We start from the raw sequence: 19333 nt of genomic DNA, 5'->3' as shown, positions 1-19333 counted from the left end.
TTAAAAAATTAGCCAGGTGTTGTGCACGCCTGTAGTCTCAGCTACTCTGGAGGCTGAGGCTGAGGCAGCGGGATCACTTGAGCCCAGGTGTTCAAGGTTGAGGTTGCAGTGAGTTACGATCACACCACTGCAGTCTAGCCTGGGCGACACAGCGAGACCCTGTTTCTTACAAAAAAAGAAACAGAAGTCATAAAACTTATATTCACTATACACTTGGAATAAATATTCCAAAAGTTTTTCTTTCTTTTTGTTTTGGATTTTGTGTTAACTGATTAAGGTAGTTTTACTACAATATTCATTATTCGTCAGTAGAGAGGCCATTCAGAGGGCTTACCATCTCACAGAGCATGATGCTCTTACACTGACAGTTCAGCTTTTGTTAGAAGTTGAAAAGATAACATTCTGTTGGTCTCTGAGGGAAGAAGTTGTAGCAAGTGGAACCAAGAGCTCAGGGTGCTCTCACTGTAACTATTAATAGAGCTTAACCTGGTTCCAATCCTGGACATGCCTCTCCGCAAACCTGTGACCAGCCAGAGGCCTGCATTCATGACACAGGCTGAATAAAGAGACCTAGAGACGCAGCCAGAGTGCCACCTAAATTTGTTTAGTCTGTTCAATTAAGATCAGTGAGAGATGAAACAAGGCAAAAAGAAAACCAGTTGTGATGTATGTTTAGATGGAAGATGTCACCTACCTTTAAAGTGACATGTTCAGAATCGGAGCTCAGATTTTGAAGTAAAGAATCATTTCTTAGTTCAGCTTTCAGTTTGTACACTTCAGCCTCAGCCCTTTTCAAGGATTTCTGAAGAGCTGACTTTTCTCTGTTCCATACTTCTTTTTCAGAAGCAATGATGGCTTCCATGTTGGTACTACCATTGAATGGAAACCTAGAAGACTACAAAGACCACAGCCTACGTACATGATTTTAAAGAACAAGATTCTGAAGAAAAGTCTGAATTAAACATATTAAAGATATTAAAGAATTAAACATATTACAGATATCCCCACTATAAATACAGAGTTTCAGCTTCCCAACTTCACCAAAGGAAAGTTCAAAGCCAATCTCAACTGACATAAAGGAGTATACCCTCTTACGTATATGGTCCTCTGATGAGATTAATTTTACAACTAAAAGTCCTTATAAGAGCCCAGCCACAGACAGGGTTTAGCAGATTTAGCAGAGATTTGAACTAAAAAAGTCAACAGATTTAACAGGTGGACCATCTGGGTCCAAATTTTGAGCTTGTGCTTGAAATAGTACACTGGAGAAGTGGACAAAAAGAAGACACACAGATGTGTTACCATTATTTGACTTTACAGCTGTCTTATTGGTCCTCCCTACTTTATATTGGGTAATTACGGAAGCTAGCAATTTATTTTATATTAATAGCTTTTTTAAATGGAAAATTTTTAAGTAAATTCCCAGAGTAATTTATTAGGATTGCTTGTGTTAAAAGCATCTTTCACTTGAGTAATAAGCACAGTAACTGATAAATAACTGAAGAGAACTATTGTCAGGATTCACATTTGAACATTTCTTTGCATGTGTCTACTGTCAGTCCCTAGGCAGCTAAGTATCTGGCTTTGGAGATAAATGTATCTTGGTTTGACTAAGACTTCAGTTTTCTCATGTGCAAGGCTGGAGGTGTCTTAGAAATTCTGTACATACGTAACCCAGAGTCTAATACAGAGATGGCTCCCAACAAACAGTAATTATTAGAAGCTTAGTAATCAGTAATAGCAATATTATTGTTATCCCTACAAAATTTTCCACAGATCCTAAGAATTAGATACTTGCTATTTTTTATATTACCAGGGCTAAAAAGAAACTAGATGGCAGAAATGATAACTCTGCAGTACTTCTAACATGTGGACATGTTACAAATAGACATACGTAATCTCTGCCAGCTCCTGCTGGTCGGTACCACCTGATCTGCTCTTCCAGCTTCATAATCATGTTTCTTAAATCATTCTTTTCTTCAGTCAGTTGGCTGATATGTCCTGTCAGCTCAGCACTTTGTCTCAGTAGTCTTTCAGTCAATGAGCCACAAGAAGTACTTGGGGACACCAAGTTGGGCTGAAAAAATAAAATAGCATAAGGTCACATAAACACAAATGTACGTGAACAATGCATCTAAATGTCTGAATAGGCACTGAGAGCAACACATTGAAAGAAGTGGTGCTTGAGTTGAGTTTTAAATAATAGGCAGAATTTTACCAGGCAGGAAAGAAGACAAGGAAGAGCGTATTAAGCAGAAGGAACAGCATATATGAAGGAAAAAAGGCTTGAGCAAGAGTGTATCGCTTTTAGGAAGCTACAAGTTACTTGGTAAGGCTAGAGTAAAGGTGGCTTCACTTTATGGATAACAGACCTAACTGTAGGCGATGGAGAGCCACGAATGGCTTTAGGCACAAACATGCCACAAACAAAATTTTGTGTTAGACGTCAAAGGCACAGGACTCAGTGACTGTTTAGATGTACAATTAAGAGTGAAGGCAATATCATGACCAGAAATACGGGCTTGGGGGAGAAAGGAGAAAGGGAAGATGGAGTTCAGTTTGGAAAGTGCCTGTTAGGTTCCTAAAGGGTTACTGTGTGGTACATTTCCCTAAGGAAAGATGTCTAGTAACTAATAGCCCTGGGCCGGGCACAGTGGCTCATGCCTGTAACCCTGGCACTTTGGGAGGTTGAGGCAGGAGAATCGCTTGAGGCTAGGAGTTCGAGACCAGCCGGGCCACCATAACGAAACCCTGTCTCTACAAAAAAATAAAAAAAATTTGCCCGGCATGTTGGGTGTGCACCTGTAGTCCCAGTTACTTGGGAGGCTGAGGCAGGAGGATTGCTTGAGTCCAGCAGTTTGAGCTATGATTGCACCACTGCACTGCAGTCTGGGCAACAGAGCAAGACCCTGTCTCAAAAAAATAAAAAATAAAGTATAAGCCTGGACCACAATCTACTAGAAGATAAGTTCCATAAAGGTGAGGTCTTGTCAGATTTGTTCACTGTATCCCCAGAACCTAGTATAGTTAACCTGGCACATAGTAGGTGCTCAATGTAAGTATCTGCTCAATAAATAACACTAAGTCTAGTGAGAGCTCAGGCTGTGAGACTGAATGAGCTTTCATAGTTATGGTCAGAGGAACCGACGAAGGTGACTGATAGAACAAGCCTTAAGAAATGACAGAAATCTCAAAAGGCAAGGAAAAAGAGGGTTTTAAGAAGATGAAAGAGGTCGAAAGTGTTGAATGCTACAAATCAGTAAAGAAAGAGACTGAAAAGATTCTCCAGATTAGTCAATTGTGAAGACACTGGTAGGATTCTAAGGGTGGTTTTACAGAGTGGTGAGGGTAGAAGGCAGACTGCTCTTTCAAGAAGGCTGGTCTCTTAATTAATTAATACGGTAAGACGTTAATGTAATTATTCAACAACAATGAAGAAAGTTAATTTTCTCCCAAGCTGTCATTATCTTCTACTGAGAGAAGACAAACGTTATTATTCATATTAAAATAAAAAAACTCTTTATAGAATATGCTGCCAGTTTCAAATAATCCATAATTTCTATTATATCTTTGCTCTCGATGTATTAGAAAGAGCTATAAAAAAAGTCTTACCTCTTCGCCCGACTGGCCAGTTAATTTCTGTAGTTGTAAAATAATCCCATCAATATTTTCTTGAACCCACATGAAATCTTCATCATCTGCTGTTTCAAGCTGTAGTCTTTAAGAAAAAGACAAAATGTCAAAATACACCTTCTCAATTAGGGTTGCTGATTAGCACAAACGTTATAGATCAGGCAACGCTCTACTTCATGTATCACCTCTTCCTTATAATAAATGTTCTCTTTCTCTGGGTCAAGGTGTTAGTTATTTTCAGATATGAGTTTTATTAAAGGATATCATCTCCTAATGTAAACATGCATTATCTTTAAAATTTCAATTCCCCCACCCTTAGCTAGCTATCAGTGAACAACGGGGTCTGTCCGGCCTGTCTAAGAATGCTATTTTTCTAAAGATCAGGCAGAAAAGTCTCTAACCTATTAGAGGCTTTTTGGGCTAGATGCTGTAGTTTTGAAGCTACATGTTGAAGCTTTTGTCTGATCATTTCTAATTCATGATTATAGCCAGTTCCTCCTCCATTCATTTCAATCAATTTAGGATAGTTTGATTCTTTTGTTTCTCCTATTTTCTGTTGAAGAACCCAATTTCTAGTTCGATCACTGGTTAAGCTCCATGTGGTTGGCTGGCAATTTTGGACAGAAAAAGAAAATAATAATTACAAATGAGCAGCATATCACATTCTTTCTAAATGGAACACAATTATTGTTTATATTTCAAATAGATTTCTACAGATTTCATTTTTAAATGATCTGTATATGGCTATTTAAACAATATAATCCAATATCAAAATTTAATGATCAAAGGACTGTAGTACTTTTAAAAAATATTTAAAAAGAAACAAAGTGTCAGTTTACCTCATTAAGATTCTGATACAGAATTCTTCTACTTTCTTGTTTTTCTTCTCTTTCCAGTTCTTGCTTCTGGAATTCCTGCATAATTCCTTGTAGTCGCTTTCCTTCAAGGTCTAACTTATAAACTTGTTGCCTTTTCTCCTCCAGCTGGCGCTGAAGATCTTCCACTTTGGACTGGAGCTCATGCATTTTTTTCTGTCCTTCAGTGTTGGCCTCTTGTTCTGTCTGCAACGTCTTCCTATGAACCTGCCTATCTTTTTCCATTTGCTGTCTTGCTTGCAAAGAATCCAGTTTATATTTCTCAGTCTCATTTAACAATTCTACTATGCGACTGTGTTTTTCCTCAAGCTGTTTCTGTAGCTCTTTAAGTAGGTCCTCAGAAGGTAAGGATGGCCGAGGTTGCCCACTATCATCACTGCTCTGCAGCTGTGCATGTAATTCCCGTTCCCTGTCTAGGGTACTGCTCATCTCCCGAATTCGAACTTTCTCGGATTCAAGAAGAACTTGAAGCTCTAAGTTTCGACTTTGTTCCTCTGATAACTGGGCATCATACAGCACTCGTTGTGATTCTATTTTTTGCTGTGCTTCATTTAGTAGCTGTTTCTGTTGTTCCAAAAGTAGATTTAGCTGAATATTCCTTTGTTTCTGACCCTCAAGTGAAAATTTCAGATCCTTGTAGGTGAAAATCAAATTTAAGAACTTGTTACTATTTTATAAATGTACTTTATAAATATACAACCATGTGTTTATTAATACTAATTGGCAGTATTTGGTAATAGAAGATAGAACTAATCATCCAGTTTATTAACTTAAATTTTCAGTGGTAACTGGGACATACCTATTTGAAGACTCAATTGATTTTCATCATGGAATATAATGATGAAAGAAAGATAGGCAAGATAATAATACTTTTCTCTCAAAACATTAATCTTATCTGGCTAATATGAAGCAGGGTACATTTCTCCTAAGAATAATGGCCTTTAAAAATATAAGTGTTCCTGGAGATCTTATATTTTGATTAACTTCCTGCATACATTAATAAATTTGCATAAAAATATACATAAGGGTTTCTGATATAATGCAATACAATTTCCTGAAAAACCTTGTGTTTTGCAGTATCATGTGCTAAAAATAATAGGGCTTACGGGGAAAGTAAGGCCAGGGGCAAATTACTCAAAATCTATGCAAATTTGTAATGTTTAAAAAATAGTAATTAGTGCCTGAGGAGGTAACATGTCCCTACCCAGAAGAGAGTCCACTATGCCTGGAGGCGACTACAACAGACATTAAAAACAGAAAAGGGGCAAAAATTACTGGCAACACATTTTCTTTAGCATAGAGTAGTGAGAACTAGGATTATGTGGCTAGAAAAATAGCTGTGAGCCGGTAAGACTACCATTAATGTGGGCATTGCAAGTAGTACAACCTGCCTTGAGCTGAGGGTCCTGCAAGGATGGGGTGTGCTTCTCTGGGAGAGCCTAATGTTCATTTTAAATTTTCTTGAAGTAAAGCAGCAAGGGCTCCTGCTGCCAGCAAAGTATCCCTGTTCCCTTCCCTAGGAGAAAATAGGAACCAAAACTACTATTTATCAAACTGTGTGTATACCAATTTGTATCACGAAAACGCGTTGCAGCAGAGCAGTGTATATGCATCCTTGGATGTGGCAAAACAAAATCAGCACACCATTAACATTTCCTCATAATACAGTTTCGATAACACTACAACACTATGCAATGCATAGTGAACAACTTATCGTATCTGACAAGAGTCTAAGGTTGATATTTTAGATGGAGAAAAGTCTCAAAGACTCTCTTTCTTCTATCATTTTGGATTTTCCAGAGACATTTAAAGACACAATACCTCAAGTTCTTCTTTATCCCATTCTTCACTGTGTCCCAATTTGGCTTTCTCTTTCTCCAAAGCCCACTGGAGCTCTCTTGACTTTTTCTGTTCACTTGCTAATGTATCATTAAGCAAATGTACTTCATCTGTCTTATCTTTAACTTCCAACCTAAATCAGAGAAACAAATGAACTTTCATAAAAGTATTCTGACCAAGTATATGAGAGTGAGAAAGAGAAAACAGCTTCCATTGAAAAGTTGAGATATATAATCAATAAACTAATAGGAAAATATAAAACAGGTAAGGATTAAAGACTCTTGACTGTGGCTCATTTCGAATTAACTATTTCTAGTAGTATAAGTGTTAGTTATTATTTACCATTGCAACAATTTTCCTTTGTCTTTTACTGAACATGGGATTTGCCATGTGTATCTGTGTGTGTGAAACCAATATTCAAAATAAAAATGAATATTGTACTTGTAATGTCTTTGGCAAACAGAGTATCTCAGTATTTATACCAACAATGCTTTCTATAAGCATTATCTCTTCAAACATTTTGCATATTTCAGCTAACTGAACCATGAATCCCATTGAGTTCATAAATATTTCAAATTAGTTGGTGGCAAAAATAAAGGCCAAAATTATATCTTACATAATAAATCTCAAATAAAGCTGAAGGACAGTAGAAATATGCCAATATAATCATACATTTATCATCTGGAAAAATTTAGAGTTTTTTCTTTCTACTGTAGTTTTGACTTTAACATAGTTTCATGCTATTTAAATATCACATATAATGTCATATTTTGGAATATTTACAGTGTTTATGACAAAATTACTCCAATTCCTTTACTAATACATATTTACAGTAAGGAAGCTTGGCACACCTGAATGCCTCTAATTCCTTTAGGTGCTTATGCTGTGCCTTGAGTGTTGTTTCTAGTTCCAATTTAGTTTGTGCAAGTTCACTCTTTAGTTCAGCAACTGCCATCTTCTCCGAACTCAGCTGTTCCTGCAGTTCTGTTGCTCTGTCTTTCACACTGGTCAGCTCCACTTGCATCTCCAGCATTTGAGACTGCTTCTGCTGGATATTATATTCCAAGAGTTCTAAATGGAATATGATTAATAGTTAAAATATGATCAAACAACTCATGTTTGGTTTATAAATATTTTGTCAATAAGAACTGATTTGTAATTTAGGAGATTACTGCAAAGCAAACATGAAAGAAAACATTTCAGTCCCAAGAATTGGTAATTTATATAAATATGTTTTATGCATGTTTTCGTCATAGTGTTAGTGGATTAAGATTTTCAGAACTATAAATATAAAAGGATAAAATTTAATAGAATACATTAATGGATGCAGGATTTAAAATTTAAAAACTTTAAATGTTCACACAATACTACAAATAGAAACTTGTGTGTGTTAATTCAGAATTTCAACACCTTATATTAAAAAAATTCCAAAGATTTTTCACAGCCACACAAAAATAACTTGCAGTAGTTACCCATGTAACTATGACTACAATGATCAGGGCTGCTTGCATCTTTTGTTCAGCACCCCTTTGCAGACAGTCCCTAGGAACTTTAACTCTGACTCCAGAAGTGGGAAGTCCAAACCCCGGTTTGGATTCTGGCGTTTTAATTAAAAACCAACCAAACCTTTACTACATGTTTGTTACAATGAAAACAAACTGAAAAAATTTAAATCCCTAAGTATGTTAAATGAAAAAAAGCATGTTACAAAATATGTATCAGGATACCCTTTTTATGAAAAATATAAAGTTCTGTACACATGCATGTTGAAAAGGTCTGGAGACATATTTATCCAGGTGTTAAGTTGTCATTATTTTAGGATTTAGGTGATTCTATGAGTGATTTTTACCGCATTCTTTTGTTTCTCTATTCTACCATAAATATGTAACACTACTATACTAAGAAAAAATTTTTTAACTTGACAAAATTCTATGAAAGCATATCAATTCATATTACAGTTCATATTAATGATGTTAAAAGCGACAGGAATACCATTGGCTTTAGGTGATTATCAATGGTGTTAATTTAGGCTTTTAAACTATAGAGGCTAAGGATTTACATACATAAATATGAATCTATGCGACATTAAGGTTTCAATAGCATTCTATTTAACCTAAATAAAATATTAATTATCTCTGTTTTAAATTAAGCTTATGTCTAAAGAGATTTTTTGTTTTTTGAGACAGAGTGTCTGTTGCCCAGGCTAGAGTTAATGGCGTCAGCCTAGCTCACAGCAACCTTGAACTCCTGGGCTGAAGCGATGATTCTCCTGCCTCAGCCTCTTGAGTAGCTTGGACTACAGGCGCGTGCCACCAGCCCCGGCTAGTTTTTCCTATTTCTAGTAGAGACGTGTCTCCTTCTTGTTCAGGTTGGTCTCCGACTCCTGAGCTCATGTGATCCTCCCCCCTCAGCCTCCCAGAGTGCTAGGATTACAGGTTTGAGCCACTATGCCTGACCTAAAGAGATATGTTTAATTTATCTCATTATACCTGTTTTCTCTGAGATAATTTTAACCTGCTCCAGCTTTTCTATGACAAATATGAGACTATGCTTTGACTTTCAAAATTTACAAAAAATGGTGTTTCTACCATTAAATAAAACAAAATTACTGAAGACACAGTCACATGTCCTCACTAGATATGATGAAAATTAGATTTCACTAAACTCTAATGATTCCCATCTGTAGCTCAATTTAAATGGACAAACATCCCTATCAAAAAGTGGAGGGAAAAAACCTGAACAAGCATATCACAAAAGCAAAAATCCAACTAGCCAATAATCATATGAAAAAAGACTAAACCACTTCAGTAATTAGAGGAAAGTAATTAAAATCACAGTAAAAATCTAGTGCACACCCAATAGATTGACAACAGAGATCTGACAATACCAGCTGTTGGCAAAGACATGAAGCAACAGAACTCTCATATACTGCTAGTGAGTGTACAAACTGATATGACCACTTTGTGAAACAGTTTGACATTATCTAATAAATTTGAAAATATGTATCCTATGACCCAGTAATTCCACTCCTAGGTATATATTCAGAAGAGTCAGGCATGTATGCATCAGAAACAGTGCACAGTAATGTCCCTACCAGCACTGACTGCAACAACTAAAAAGTAGAAACAACCCAAATGTTCAATCATAAAATATATAAATTTTAGAATATCCATACAAGGGAATTCTAAATAGTAACAAAAATGAATGAACTAGAGATAAATGCAGTAACTTAGAAGAATGTTATAGAGAGGTGAAAGAAATAAGACATAAAGTATATACAGATTGATAAAGTTCAGAAACAGGAAACAATTTAAACTTATATGGTTTAGGAATATATAAATAGACAGTAAAACTAAATAAAAATCAGGATAATGATTACCTCTAAGAAGCATGCATTTGGAAAGGGCTTTTGGGAAACTAGAAATGTTCTACTTCAAGTGGGTGATATTTCCATAGATACTTATTTAATAGTTTGTCATTGTGTATATTTGCCCTTTGTATTTTCTTGTATGTATGTTACAGCTTGTAATAGCTTAATACGGATTTAAAAAGAATTAGTTACTTGGATTGTGAGTTTCTTTTTAAGTGGTTATCTTCTAAAGAGTATAAGAAAGATTTTTTTTTTTTTTTTTTGAGACAGAGTCTCACTCTGTTGCCCAGGCTAGAGTGAGTGCCATGGCGTTAGCCTAGCTCACAGCAACCTCAAACTCCTGGGCTTAAGCGATCCTACTGCCTCAGCCTCCCCAGTAGCTGGGACTACAGGCATGCGCCACCATGCCCAGCTAATTTTTTCTATATATACTTTTAGTTGTCCAGATAATTTATTTCTATTTTTTTAGTAGAGATGGGGTCTCACTCAAGCTGGTCTCAAACTCCTGACCTCGAGCGATCCACCCGCCTCGGCCTCCCAGAGGGCTAGGATTACAGGCGTGAGCCACCACGCCCAGCCAGATTTTTCTTAATATATAGTTTTAAAACAAAGATAATGAACTTAATGGGCTTAACAATGTGATCAGGGCAATGGCAGTTCATTTTAAATTAAATATAGCTGTTTAAAACCAATTTGACAATCCAGGAATTAATACAGATTATGTTCTTAATGTTAGGAGAATGAGAAGAAAATGTGACTGAGGAGATGTATTTTAACTGAATAATAATGAGAAGAAGGGAAACAAAGTGAAATATTTTCAGCTATCTGTGTAACCATATAAGCCTGTCATACAACATACCTTGGCTTGGTTTATCATTCTCTTGTTCTCTTTTCAGAGTCATTTTTCTACTATTTATTTGAGCATGCAGTCCTTGAATTTCAGATAACAAACTCCTTCTATCTGCTTTCTGGAGGCATTCCATAGCTGCTCGATATTCAATACCCTAAACAAAAGAAAATAAAAAATCAAATGAAGAGAGTTGTAAAGATAATAAAGTCAACCACCAAGAAATCTAAAGAGGAATGAATGGAACACACATGCTAACATTTTTTTATTTAAAAAATTTTACAAGGAGAGAACTGGAGGAAATTATATTAAGTGAAATAAGGCAGGAACATAAATACTGCACATTCTCACTCTTACGTGAAAGCTAAAAAACAAAAAGTTACCTTGCAGGTAAGAAGTGGAATAGATGACACCAGAGGCTGGGAAGGGTAGGAGGAAGGAAGTGTGTTAAAGGATACAAAATTACAGCCAGACAGGAGGAATCCTAGTTTCTATGCCACTGAAGGATTACTATAGTTAACAATAATACATACAGCTTCAAATAGACAGGAGGAAGATTTCAAACATTCCCAACACAAAGAAATGATAAATGTTTGAGATGACAGATATGCTAATTACCCTGATCTGATCACTACACATTATGTGCATTGAAATATCACTATATGTACCCTATGAATATGTATAATCAATTAAAAAACATAAAATTTAAAACTCAGGAAAAACAATCATTTTTCTTTTCCAAAATGTGAGGATATGCTGCATATAAATGCTCCTTTACCCCTAACTACTACTTAGTGTATTTCATTAAAAGAACATTCTTTTTCATAACTACAATAAACAAAAGTAAAATTAACATTACTATAATACTATTATCTAAGATACAGAGATTGTTCAAAATTTGCTAAATGTCCTCTAAAGCAAAAGGAAAAGAAAATTGATATTCGTTAAGTCTTTCTTTTATGACCTTAAATTTATGAAGAGTACAGGCTAGTTATTTTATGTCCCTCAATTAAAAAAAAACTATTTTGAAATAATTTGAGCCAAGGTTTCTGTGTACCTTTTAGGCAGGTTTGCCCAATAACATCTTACATAACCACAAGTACATTATCAAAACCAGGAAACTGACACTGGTAAAATCTTTGTTAAACTACAGGGCTTATTTATATTTCATTAGTTTTTATATGCACTCATTCTTTTCTTGATGGATAGTACTATGAAATTTTATCACATGTACAGGTTCATATAACCACCACCACAAATCAGGGTACACATTGTTTCATTACCATAAAAAATTCCTTTGTAGTCAAACCCTCTCACTAACCATAAACTCTGACAACCAATGATCTGTTCTATAGAGCCACAGTTTTGTCATTTCAAGAGTGTTATATAACATACAAGCTGTTGTGGGTATAAATATTACACTTTGTTCCTTTTTAGTTGTTGACCAGTATTTCATTGTATAGATGTAGCACCGTTTGTTTGCTCATTCACCTGTTAAAGGACATTTGGGTTGTCTGTAGTTTCTATTACATATAAAACTGCTATGATATTTGTGTATAGATTTTTATGGAGACATAAGTTTTCATTTCTGTCTGATTAAATATCTACTAGTGTGACTGCTAGTTTATATAGTAAGTGTTATGTTAAACTTTATAAGAAACTCCCAGACTATTTTCCAGAGTTGGCTCTCCCATTTTACACTCCTCCCAGCAATGTGTGAGATGCAGTTTCTCTGCATCCTCATCAGCACTTGGTGGTGTCACTATTTTTCAGTTTGATAGATATGCAGTGGCCTCAATTTGTTTTGGTCTGATATTTCTCCCAGAGGAGATTCTGGTTATGCATTTAACAAAAATACCACAAAAGTGACATTATGTCCTTCTTATCGGTAATTATGTCATCTGTTTGTTCCACTACTGGTTACATTAACTCTGATTACTTGGGTTAAGGTGGTATCTGCAAGGTTTCTTCATGCAGACATACTGCTTTTCCCTTTTAGAGAAAATTAAAGTTTCATTTAGATACCTGTTCGTGTATTCTCTGTTCCAAACAGTTTAATAATCCAACGGCATCTCCAGTACCTAGAGCTGTCAGCTCAGTCTGAAACGCGGCTAGTAAAACACTGCGCTCCTTTAAAAAAACTTGTTGAAGGGCAAGCAGAAGTTCACCTCGCCAGTCTGAGACGGTCTCCTGAGATTGAGAACTATCATAAACCTAGCAGAACACAAATAACAAAGGTCAGTTTTCAAATGAGCATGTTTTTCAAATATCCTAAACATATTAATCTATCAACCAAAATAAATATTAAAAGCCTAACAGCATATATTTTCAAGTGTAAAAATATATAGAGTAATTCACGTGAAAACACATAAAAGATAATTTAATTTGTAAAGCACACTGTTATTGTTACAAATAATATAAAACTATTTAGATACTTAATATTCTTTGGGTACCTCAGCTTCTCTTTGCACTTGCATTTTCGTAATTAAATCCTTAAGAGATGAGATTGTATCGAGGTAAGCTCTTCTCTCTTCTAGCCAAGATTCTGAAACCTGCTGAACAGAATGCTCCTCTCCATCACTATAGGGAGACTCTGTGAGAGAAAGCACCTGCATCCCCTCATTATGGACAGCTCTCAGCAATCCCTAGAAACCAAAACCCAAAAGCCAGAATTATGACAAATTCTTCAAAGACTGAAATTACATACAAACAGAAATAAATTTAAACCAAGATAGTTTTATCTAGCTATATTGATTTAGAAAATCCACTGTAGACAGAAAACTCCAGCTCAATATTACTGAACACCTTCTTCCTGTTGAGAGGTAAGCTGATCCCAGGAGATTGTCTATGACTTTTCATAGCTCTTATCTCTAAGTTTCTTCTATACAGCTAATGTATTCTTCCTGGGTTTAAATGATTCGGCATTGATTTGACCACAAGAAATACATGGGAAATAACCTCTACTCTTTGAAACTATCATAATAATTCTGGCAAACAAAAACATTGAGAATAAGAATTATGAAGAGAAAAAAATCTTCACAGATAATCATTTAATATATTATACTTTATTATCTGTGAAATATTGAAATAAAACAAAACAGATCCCCAAGCTCAGTGTGGTGGCTCATGCCTATAATCCCAGTGACTCAGGAGGCTGAGCAGGAAAATCGCTTGAGGTCTGGAGTTCAGGATCAGCTTGGGCAACATAGTGAGACCCAGTCTCTAAATAAATAAACAAAATAAAATTTAAAAACACACAAAAAATTAGGCAGGCACGATGGCACATGCCTGTAGTCTCACCTACTTGGGAAGCTGAGGCAAGAAGATCATTTGAGCTCAAAAGTTCGAGGCTGCAGTAAGTTATGATCATGCCAGTGCACTCCAGCAGCCTGGGTGACAGAGTGAGACCCTGTCTATTTAAAAAAAATAGATCCCCAAGGTTCTCACAACGTAACTTTCAATATACTATTATGTTCAATATAGAAATACTGGTTAAGTTAGTGAAAGATATCTATCTTTTAGTACCTTTATTTTCTTTGGAAAGGAATCTGTCAAACTTTCACCTTCTTCTCCTCGGCCTTCTGATGCTGTGTCAAATCCCTGACTGTGTGTAAGATAAATTCCCTGACCCCAGTCTGATCCAGAATCTAAAATAAAGAAAATAATTTCCTGTTAAAAAAAAAAAAACCAACCCCGTGTGCCCCCAAAACAGCACTTTTTAAACAAATACTATAACCATTCCAAACATTTATATAACTTACCACTGGAACATATTTCTCTAGTTTGGTAAGCATCGGAATGTGTTAATTCAGGAAATGAGGATCCCTAATTAGAGAAAACAAAAAAGTATTTTTTTGCTTTAATAAAAATAAACTCCAATGAATCATTTTGCTATTTTCTAATGCTGTAATAAAAAAAGAAATCAATTAAATCTGTCATATCTTTCATAATAAATGAGACTATCCACAATTTATAATAAGTTTATATTTTTTTCTTCATGGATATTGCCACAGTAGAGACATTGATGAATTAAGAAATGATAACAGGTTCAAAATCTACACAGGAATTTAATATATTATCTAACTCTACACAGTGGAAAGATTTAAAATTGTAATAGTATTATAAGAAAGAGACTGCCTCAAGTTTTTTTTATTTTCTCTTAGGAAACATACAACCTTCCAAGTCTGAACCAGAAAGAAATAGAAACTCTGATTATACCAATAACAAATAGTGAGATTGAATCAGCAGTAAAAAATCTCCCAACAAAAAATAGCCCAGGACCAGATGGATTCACAGCCAAATTCTTCCAGATGTACAAAGAAGAACTGGTGCCAATCCTACTGAAACTGCTCCAAAAGATTGAAGAGGAGGAAATCCTCCCTAACTCATTCTACAAAGCCAGCATCACCCTGATACCAAAGCCAGGAAAGGATGCAACCAAAAAAAGAAAAAAGAAAATTAGTCTAGTATGTCTGATGAACATAGATGCAAAAATCCTGAACAAAATACTAGCAAACCAAATCCAACAGCACCTCAAAAGGATAATTCACCACAATCAAGTGGGTTTCATTCTAGGAAAGCACGAATTAGTCAACATATACAAGTCAATAAATGTGATTCACCACATAAATAGAACTATAACTAATGCCTCAATATGATCATCTCAATATATACAGAAAAAGCATCTGAAAAAATCCGGCATCCCTTCATGATAAAAACCTTAAAAAAAACTCAGCATAGAAGGAACATAACTCAAAATAATACAAGCCATATATGATAAACCCACAGCCAACATTATGCTGAATGGGGAAAATTTGAAAGCATTGCCCCCCCAAACTGGAACAAGACAAGGGTGCTCACTTTCACCACTTCTACTCAACATAGTACTGGAAGTCCTAGCCAGAGCAATCAAGTATGAGAAAGAAATAAATGGCATCCAATTTGGAAAAGAGGAAGTCAAATTATCTCTGTTTGCTGATGATATGATCATATGCCTTAGAAAACCCTAAGGACTCCTCCAGAGACTCCTAGATCTGACAAATGAATTCAGCAAAGTCTCAGGTTACAAAATCAATGTGCAAAAATCAATAGCATTTCTACACACCAATAATGACCAAGCTGAAAATCAAATCAAGAACTGAATCCCATTTACAACAGCTGCAAAAACAAACAAAACAAAACAAAACCCCTAGGAATATATTTAACCAAGGAGGTGAAAGCTCTCTATGAGGAGAACTAAAAATCACTGATGAAAGGAATCGCAGAGGACACAAACAAAAGGAAAAACATCCCATGCTCACTGGAAGAATTAATATTGTTAAAATGACCAAACTGCCCAAAGCAATCTACAGATGCAATGCAATCCCTATCAAAATACCAATATCGTTTTTCACAGAATTAGAAAGAATGATTCTAAAATGCATATGGAATTAAAAAAGAAAAAGAGCCCAAATAGCCAAAGCAATTGTAAGAAAAAACAAATCTAGAGGCATCACATTACCTGGTTTCAAATTACACTATAAGGCTACAGTAACCAAAACAGCATGATACTAGCATAAGCACAGACACAGAGATCAATGGAACAGAATAGAGAATCCAGAAATAAAACCAATATACCTGCAACCCATGGATCTTCAACAAAGGAGACAAAAACATATATTGGGGAAAGGATACCCCATTCAATGAATGGTGCTGGTAAAATTGGATAGCTGCATGCAGAAGAATGAAACTGGATCCCTATCTGTCACCATATATAAAAATTAACTGAAGATGGATTAAAGACTTAAATGTAAGACCTGACACCATAAACATTCTAGAAGAATGGAAAAACTCTTCTGGACATGGCCCTAGAATGGCTAAAGAATTTATGACTAAGATCTCAAAAGGAAATGCAACAAAATCAAAAATAGACAAATGGTACTTAAACTAAAAAGCTTCTGTACAGCAAAAGTAATAATCAAAAGAGTAAACAGACAACCTACAGAATGGGAGAAAATATTTGTAAACTATACATCTGACAAAAGACTAATACCTAGAATCTAAAAGGAACTTGAACAACTCAGCAAGGAAAAAAACAAACCACCCCTTTATAAAGCAGGCAAATGACATGAACAGGCATTGTTCAAAAGATACATAAATGGTCAAAAACATACAAAAAAACGTCCAACATCATTAATTATCAGAGAAATGCAAATTAAAACTATAATGAGATACCATCTTACTCCAATTAGAATGGCCATTATTAAAAAGTGAAAAAACAACAGATGTTGGTATGGATGCAGCAAAAAGGGAATGCTTATTATTGTTAATGAGAATGTAAGTTTATGGAAATCAGTATGGAGATTTCTCCAAGAATTAAAAGTAGATCTACTATTCGATCCTGCAATCCTACTGCTGGGTATCTAGCCAAAGGAAATGAAATTATATTAAAAAGATACCTGCACTTGTATTACCAGAGCAAAATTCACAATTGCAAAGATACAGAATCAACCTAACTGATTGGATAAAGAAAATGTGGTGTGTGTATATGACAAACACACACACACACACACACACACACACACACACACACACACACACACACACCATGGAGAACTACTCAGCCATAAGAAAGAATGAAATAATGTCTTTTGCAACAATTTGGATGGAACTGGAGGCCCATATGTGGGCTCAAAGGGTGGGTGGTTGGGAGGGGATGAGGGATGAAATGTTACTTATGGTGTACAATGTCTACTATTCAGGTGATGGGCACACTAAAAGTCCAGACTTCACCACTATAAAATATATACATGTAATGGAATTCAACTTGCACAACCTAAATCTATTGAATAAAAAATATATAATATTGAAAAAAACCCCACATATTAATAAAAATCAAATACCTCTTTGGTTCTCAGACACTGTATCACTGCCTTCAAGGTAGCACATTCCTCTGTCAGTAACTGAACAGCAACATAATGTTCTCTCTTTAAAGTTTCAGTTTCTGAAATATGTCTGGATTCCATATCCAAAATTTCAGCAGCATGTAGTTCTCGCATCTGCCCAATTTTTTCAGTAAACTGACTGATTATTTCAGCGACTTCTTCTGAGGAACATTCACTCTGCAAATCAATTTGGATTCCTGAATTTCTAACAGGAATTTGTGGAGTCTGATTGCTGCTATTGACCTTGAGAGTCCCCTCCGTCTGGGATGCAGAGCTTTTACCCACTTTAATAGGAAGTGGCTCAAATATGCAGTCCTTTCTGTTTTCCTGTACCTCAGTCTTATCTTCTTTTTCTAAGAAGTGGGATAATTTCTCTTCTGCCTCTGTGAGTTGATCCCTAACTTGGTTTAAATCTTTCTGAAGAGATGCCATATTTGTTTCTTTTACCTAAAACATAAGGAATAGAACAGTAAAGTATTTGGTTAAAAATTTTCTATGTTAAATGTCAAATTTAAAGGCAGAGGAAAGTATAATTCATGATTTCATGTTCATTTGCCTCAGAATATTAGAAAAAATATTTCAGAAACATTCTCATATATTCACATGTATGCATGGTCATAGATTATTACTGAGGTAAAATAATTTTATCAGTTTCTACTTTTGGTTCTCTTTTTTCCTTCATTAGGCCAGGCGCAGTGGCTCACGCCTGTAATCCTAGCACTATGGGAGGCCGAGGTGAGCGGATTGTTTGAGCTCAGCAGTTCGAGACCAGCCTGAGCAAGAGCGAGACCCCGTCTCTACTAAAAATAGAAAGAAATGATTTGGACAGCTAAAAATATATATAGAAAAAATTAGCCGGGCATGGTGGCGCATGCCTGTAGTCCCAGCTACTCGGGAGGCTGAGGCAGGAGGATCGCTTGAGCCCAGGAGTCTGAGGTTGCTGTGAGCTAGGCTGACCCCACGGCACTCACTCTAGCCCGGGCAACAGAGTGAGACTTTGTCTCAAAAAAAAAAAAAAAAAAAAGTATCCTAACAAAGATTCCCAGGAAAACCAAGCGAGAAGATGCTAGTAAATAAATGTGTAACAATGGAATTTTTCATCAAATTGACAAAAGACTTTTTATGTAGCTTTTCAGTTGTGGATCTGGGTTTGTTTTTAAAGAAGAGAAATACAAACTTTGACATGATATTAAGATAGGTAGAAGTAAGTGAATTAGGAGCTTTGTTACTTATCTTACCAAAAGCTCTTCTTGAAGTTTTTCTGCCTTTTCTTTATAACTGGCAAGTTCTTCTTTGGTAGCCACTGAATCAGCTTTAAGAACCTCAAGTTCCTCCCAAAATCCACTTTCTTTGTTGGTACTAATTAACTCAGTAGTTGTCTGAATGGTAGTGGAAACAGAAGAAACACATCATTTTTTAAAAATATAGGTAAGTTCAAGGCACTGATACATTCAAATAAAACTTTCCCAGGAATGACTGCCTACAGATAAAAGGGGTTGCAATGATCACTGTTCTTTCAACAAATAGGAAAACTTTTTCAGAACCATCATCTTATATTCTGGAGACAATGATTGTATTCTTGAGAAAAGAGTGAGCTTCTGGGAACAAAAAAGTAAATCATGCCATTACTACATATCCTAAAAATTTATAAATTATTAATAAAAATATTTTTCATACCATTCAAAAGTGCTTCATAGTCATATCACTTAACTCAAAAGAAACCAGGTGTAACTAAGATATTTCTTAGAAGTTACACATGGGAAGTCATATTATTATTTTAATTATTTATTACTTATAGTAATTTATAGTTCAAATAAGCTAAGAGGAAAAAGTCTAGTAAACGGAA

General features: G+C 35.4%; 1 protein-coding gene across 5 annotated transcripts in view; it reads right to left on the bottom strand.

Annotated features, from left to right (window-relative positions):
* AKAP9 (A-kinase anchoring protein 9) overlaps positions 1 to 19333 on the bottom strand; it is a 141718-nt gene that overhangs the window by 6417 nt on the left and 115968 nt on the right. For all 5 annotated transcript variants that reach the window (XM_045564660.1, XM_045564661.1, XM_045564664.1 and 2 more), the window contains 14 exons: positions 18726 to 18866; positions 17446 to 17934; positions 14326 to 14389; positions 14090 to 14211; positions 13018 to 13209; positions 12590 to 12778; positions 10577 to 10721; positions 7199 to 7418; positions 6330 to 6480; positions 4473 to 5141; positions 4035 to 4240; positions 3613 to 3718; positions 1895 to 2077; positions 695 to 895 (listed from right to left, as the gene is read on the bottom strand). In XM_045564660.1, coding sequence (XP_045420616.1) covers positions 695 to 895; positions 1895 to 2077; positions 3613 to 3718; positions 4035 to 4240; positions 4473 to 5141; positions 6330 to 6480; positions 7199 to 7418; positions 10577 to 10721; positions 12590 to 12778; positions 13018 to 13209; positions 14090 to 14211; positions 14326 to 14389; positions 17446 to 17934; positions 18726 to 18866 — 3078 coding nt within the window. The remainder of the gene's footprint in view (positions 1 to 694; positions 896 to 1894; positions 2078 to 3612; positions 3719 to 4034; positions 4241 to 4472; positions 5142 to 6329; positions 6481 to 7198; positions 7419 to 10576; positions 10722 to 12589; positions 12779 to 13017; positions 13210 to 14089; positions 14212 to 14325; positions 14390 to 17445; positions 17935 to 18725; positions 18867 to 19333) is intronic.

The sequence above is a fragment of the Lemur catta genome, chromosome 11, assembly GCF_020740605.2.
Source record: "Lemur catta isolate mLemCat1 chromosome 11, mLemCat1.pri, whole genome shotgun sequence".
NCBI lineage: Eukaryota > Metazoa > Chordata > Mammalia > Primates > Lemuridae > Lemur > Lemur catta.
The sequence above is the reverse complement of the archived record's forward strand: the minus strand, read 5'-3'. Positions and strand labels throughout refer to the sequence as shown.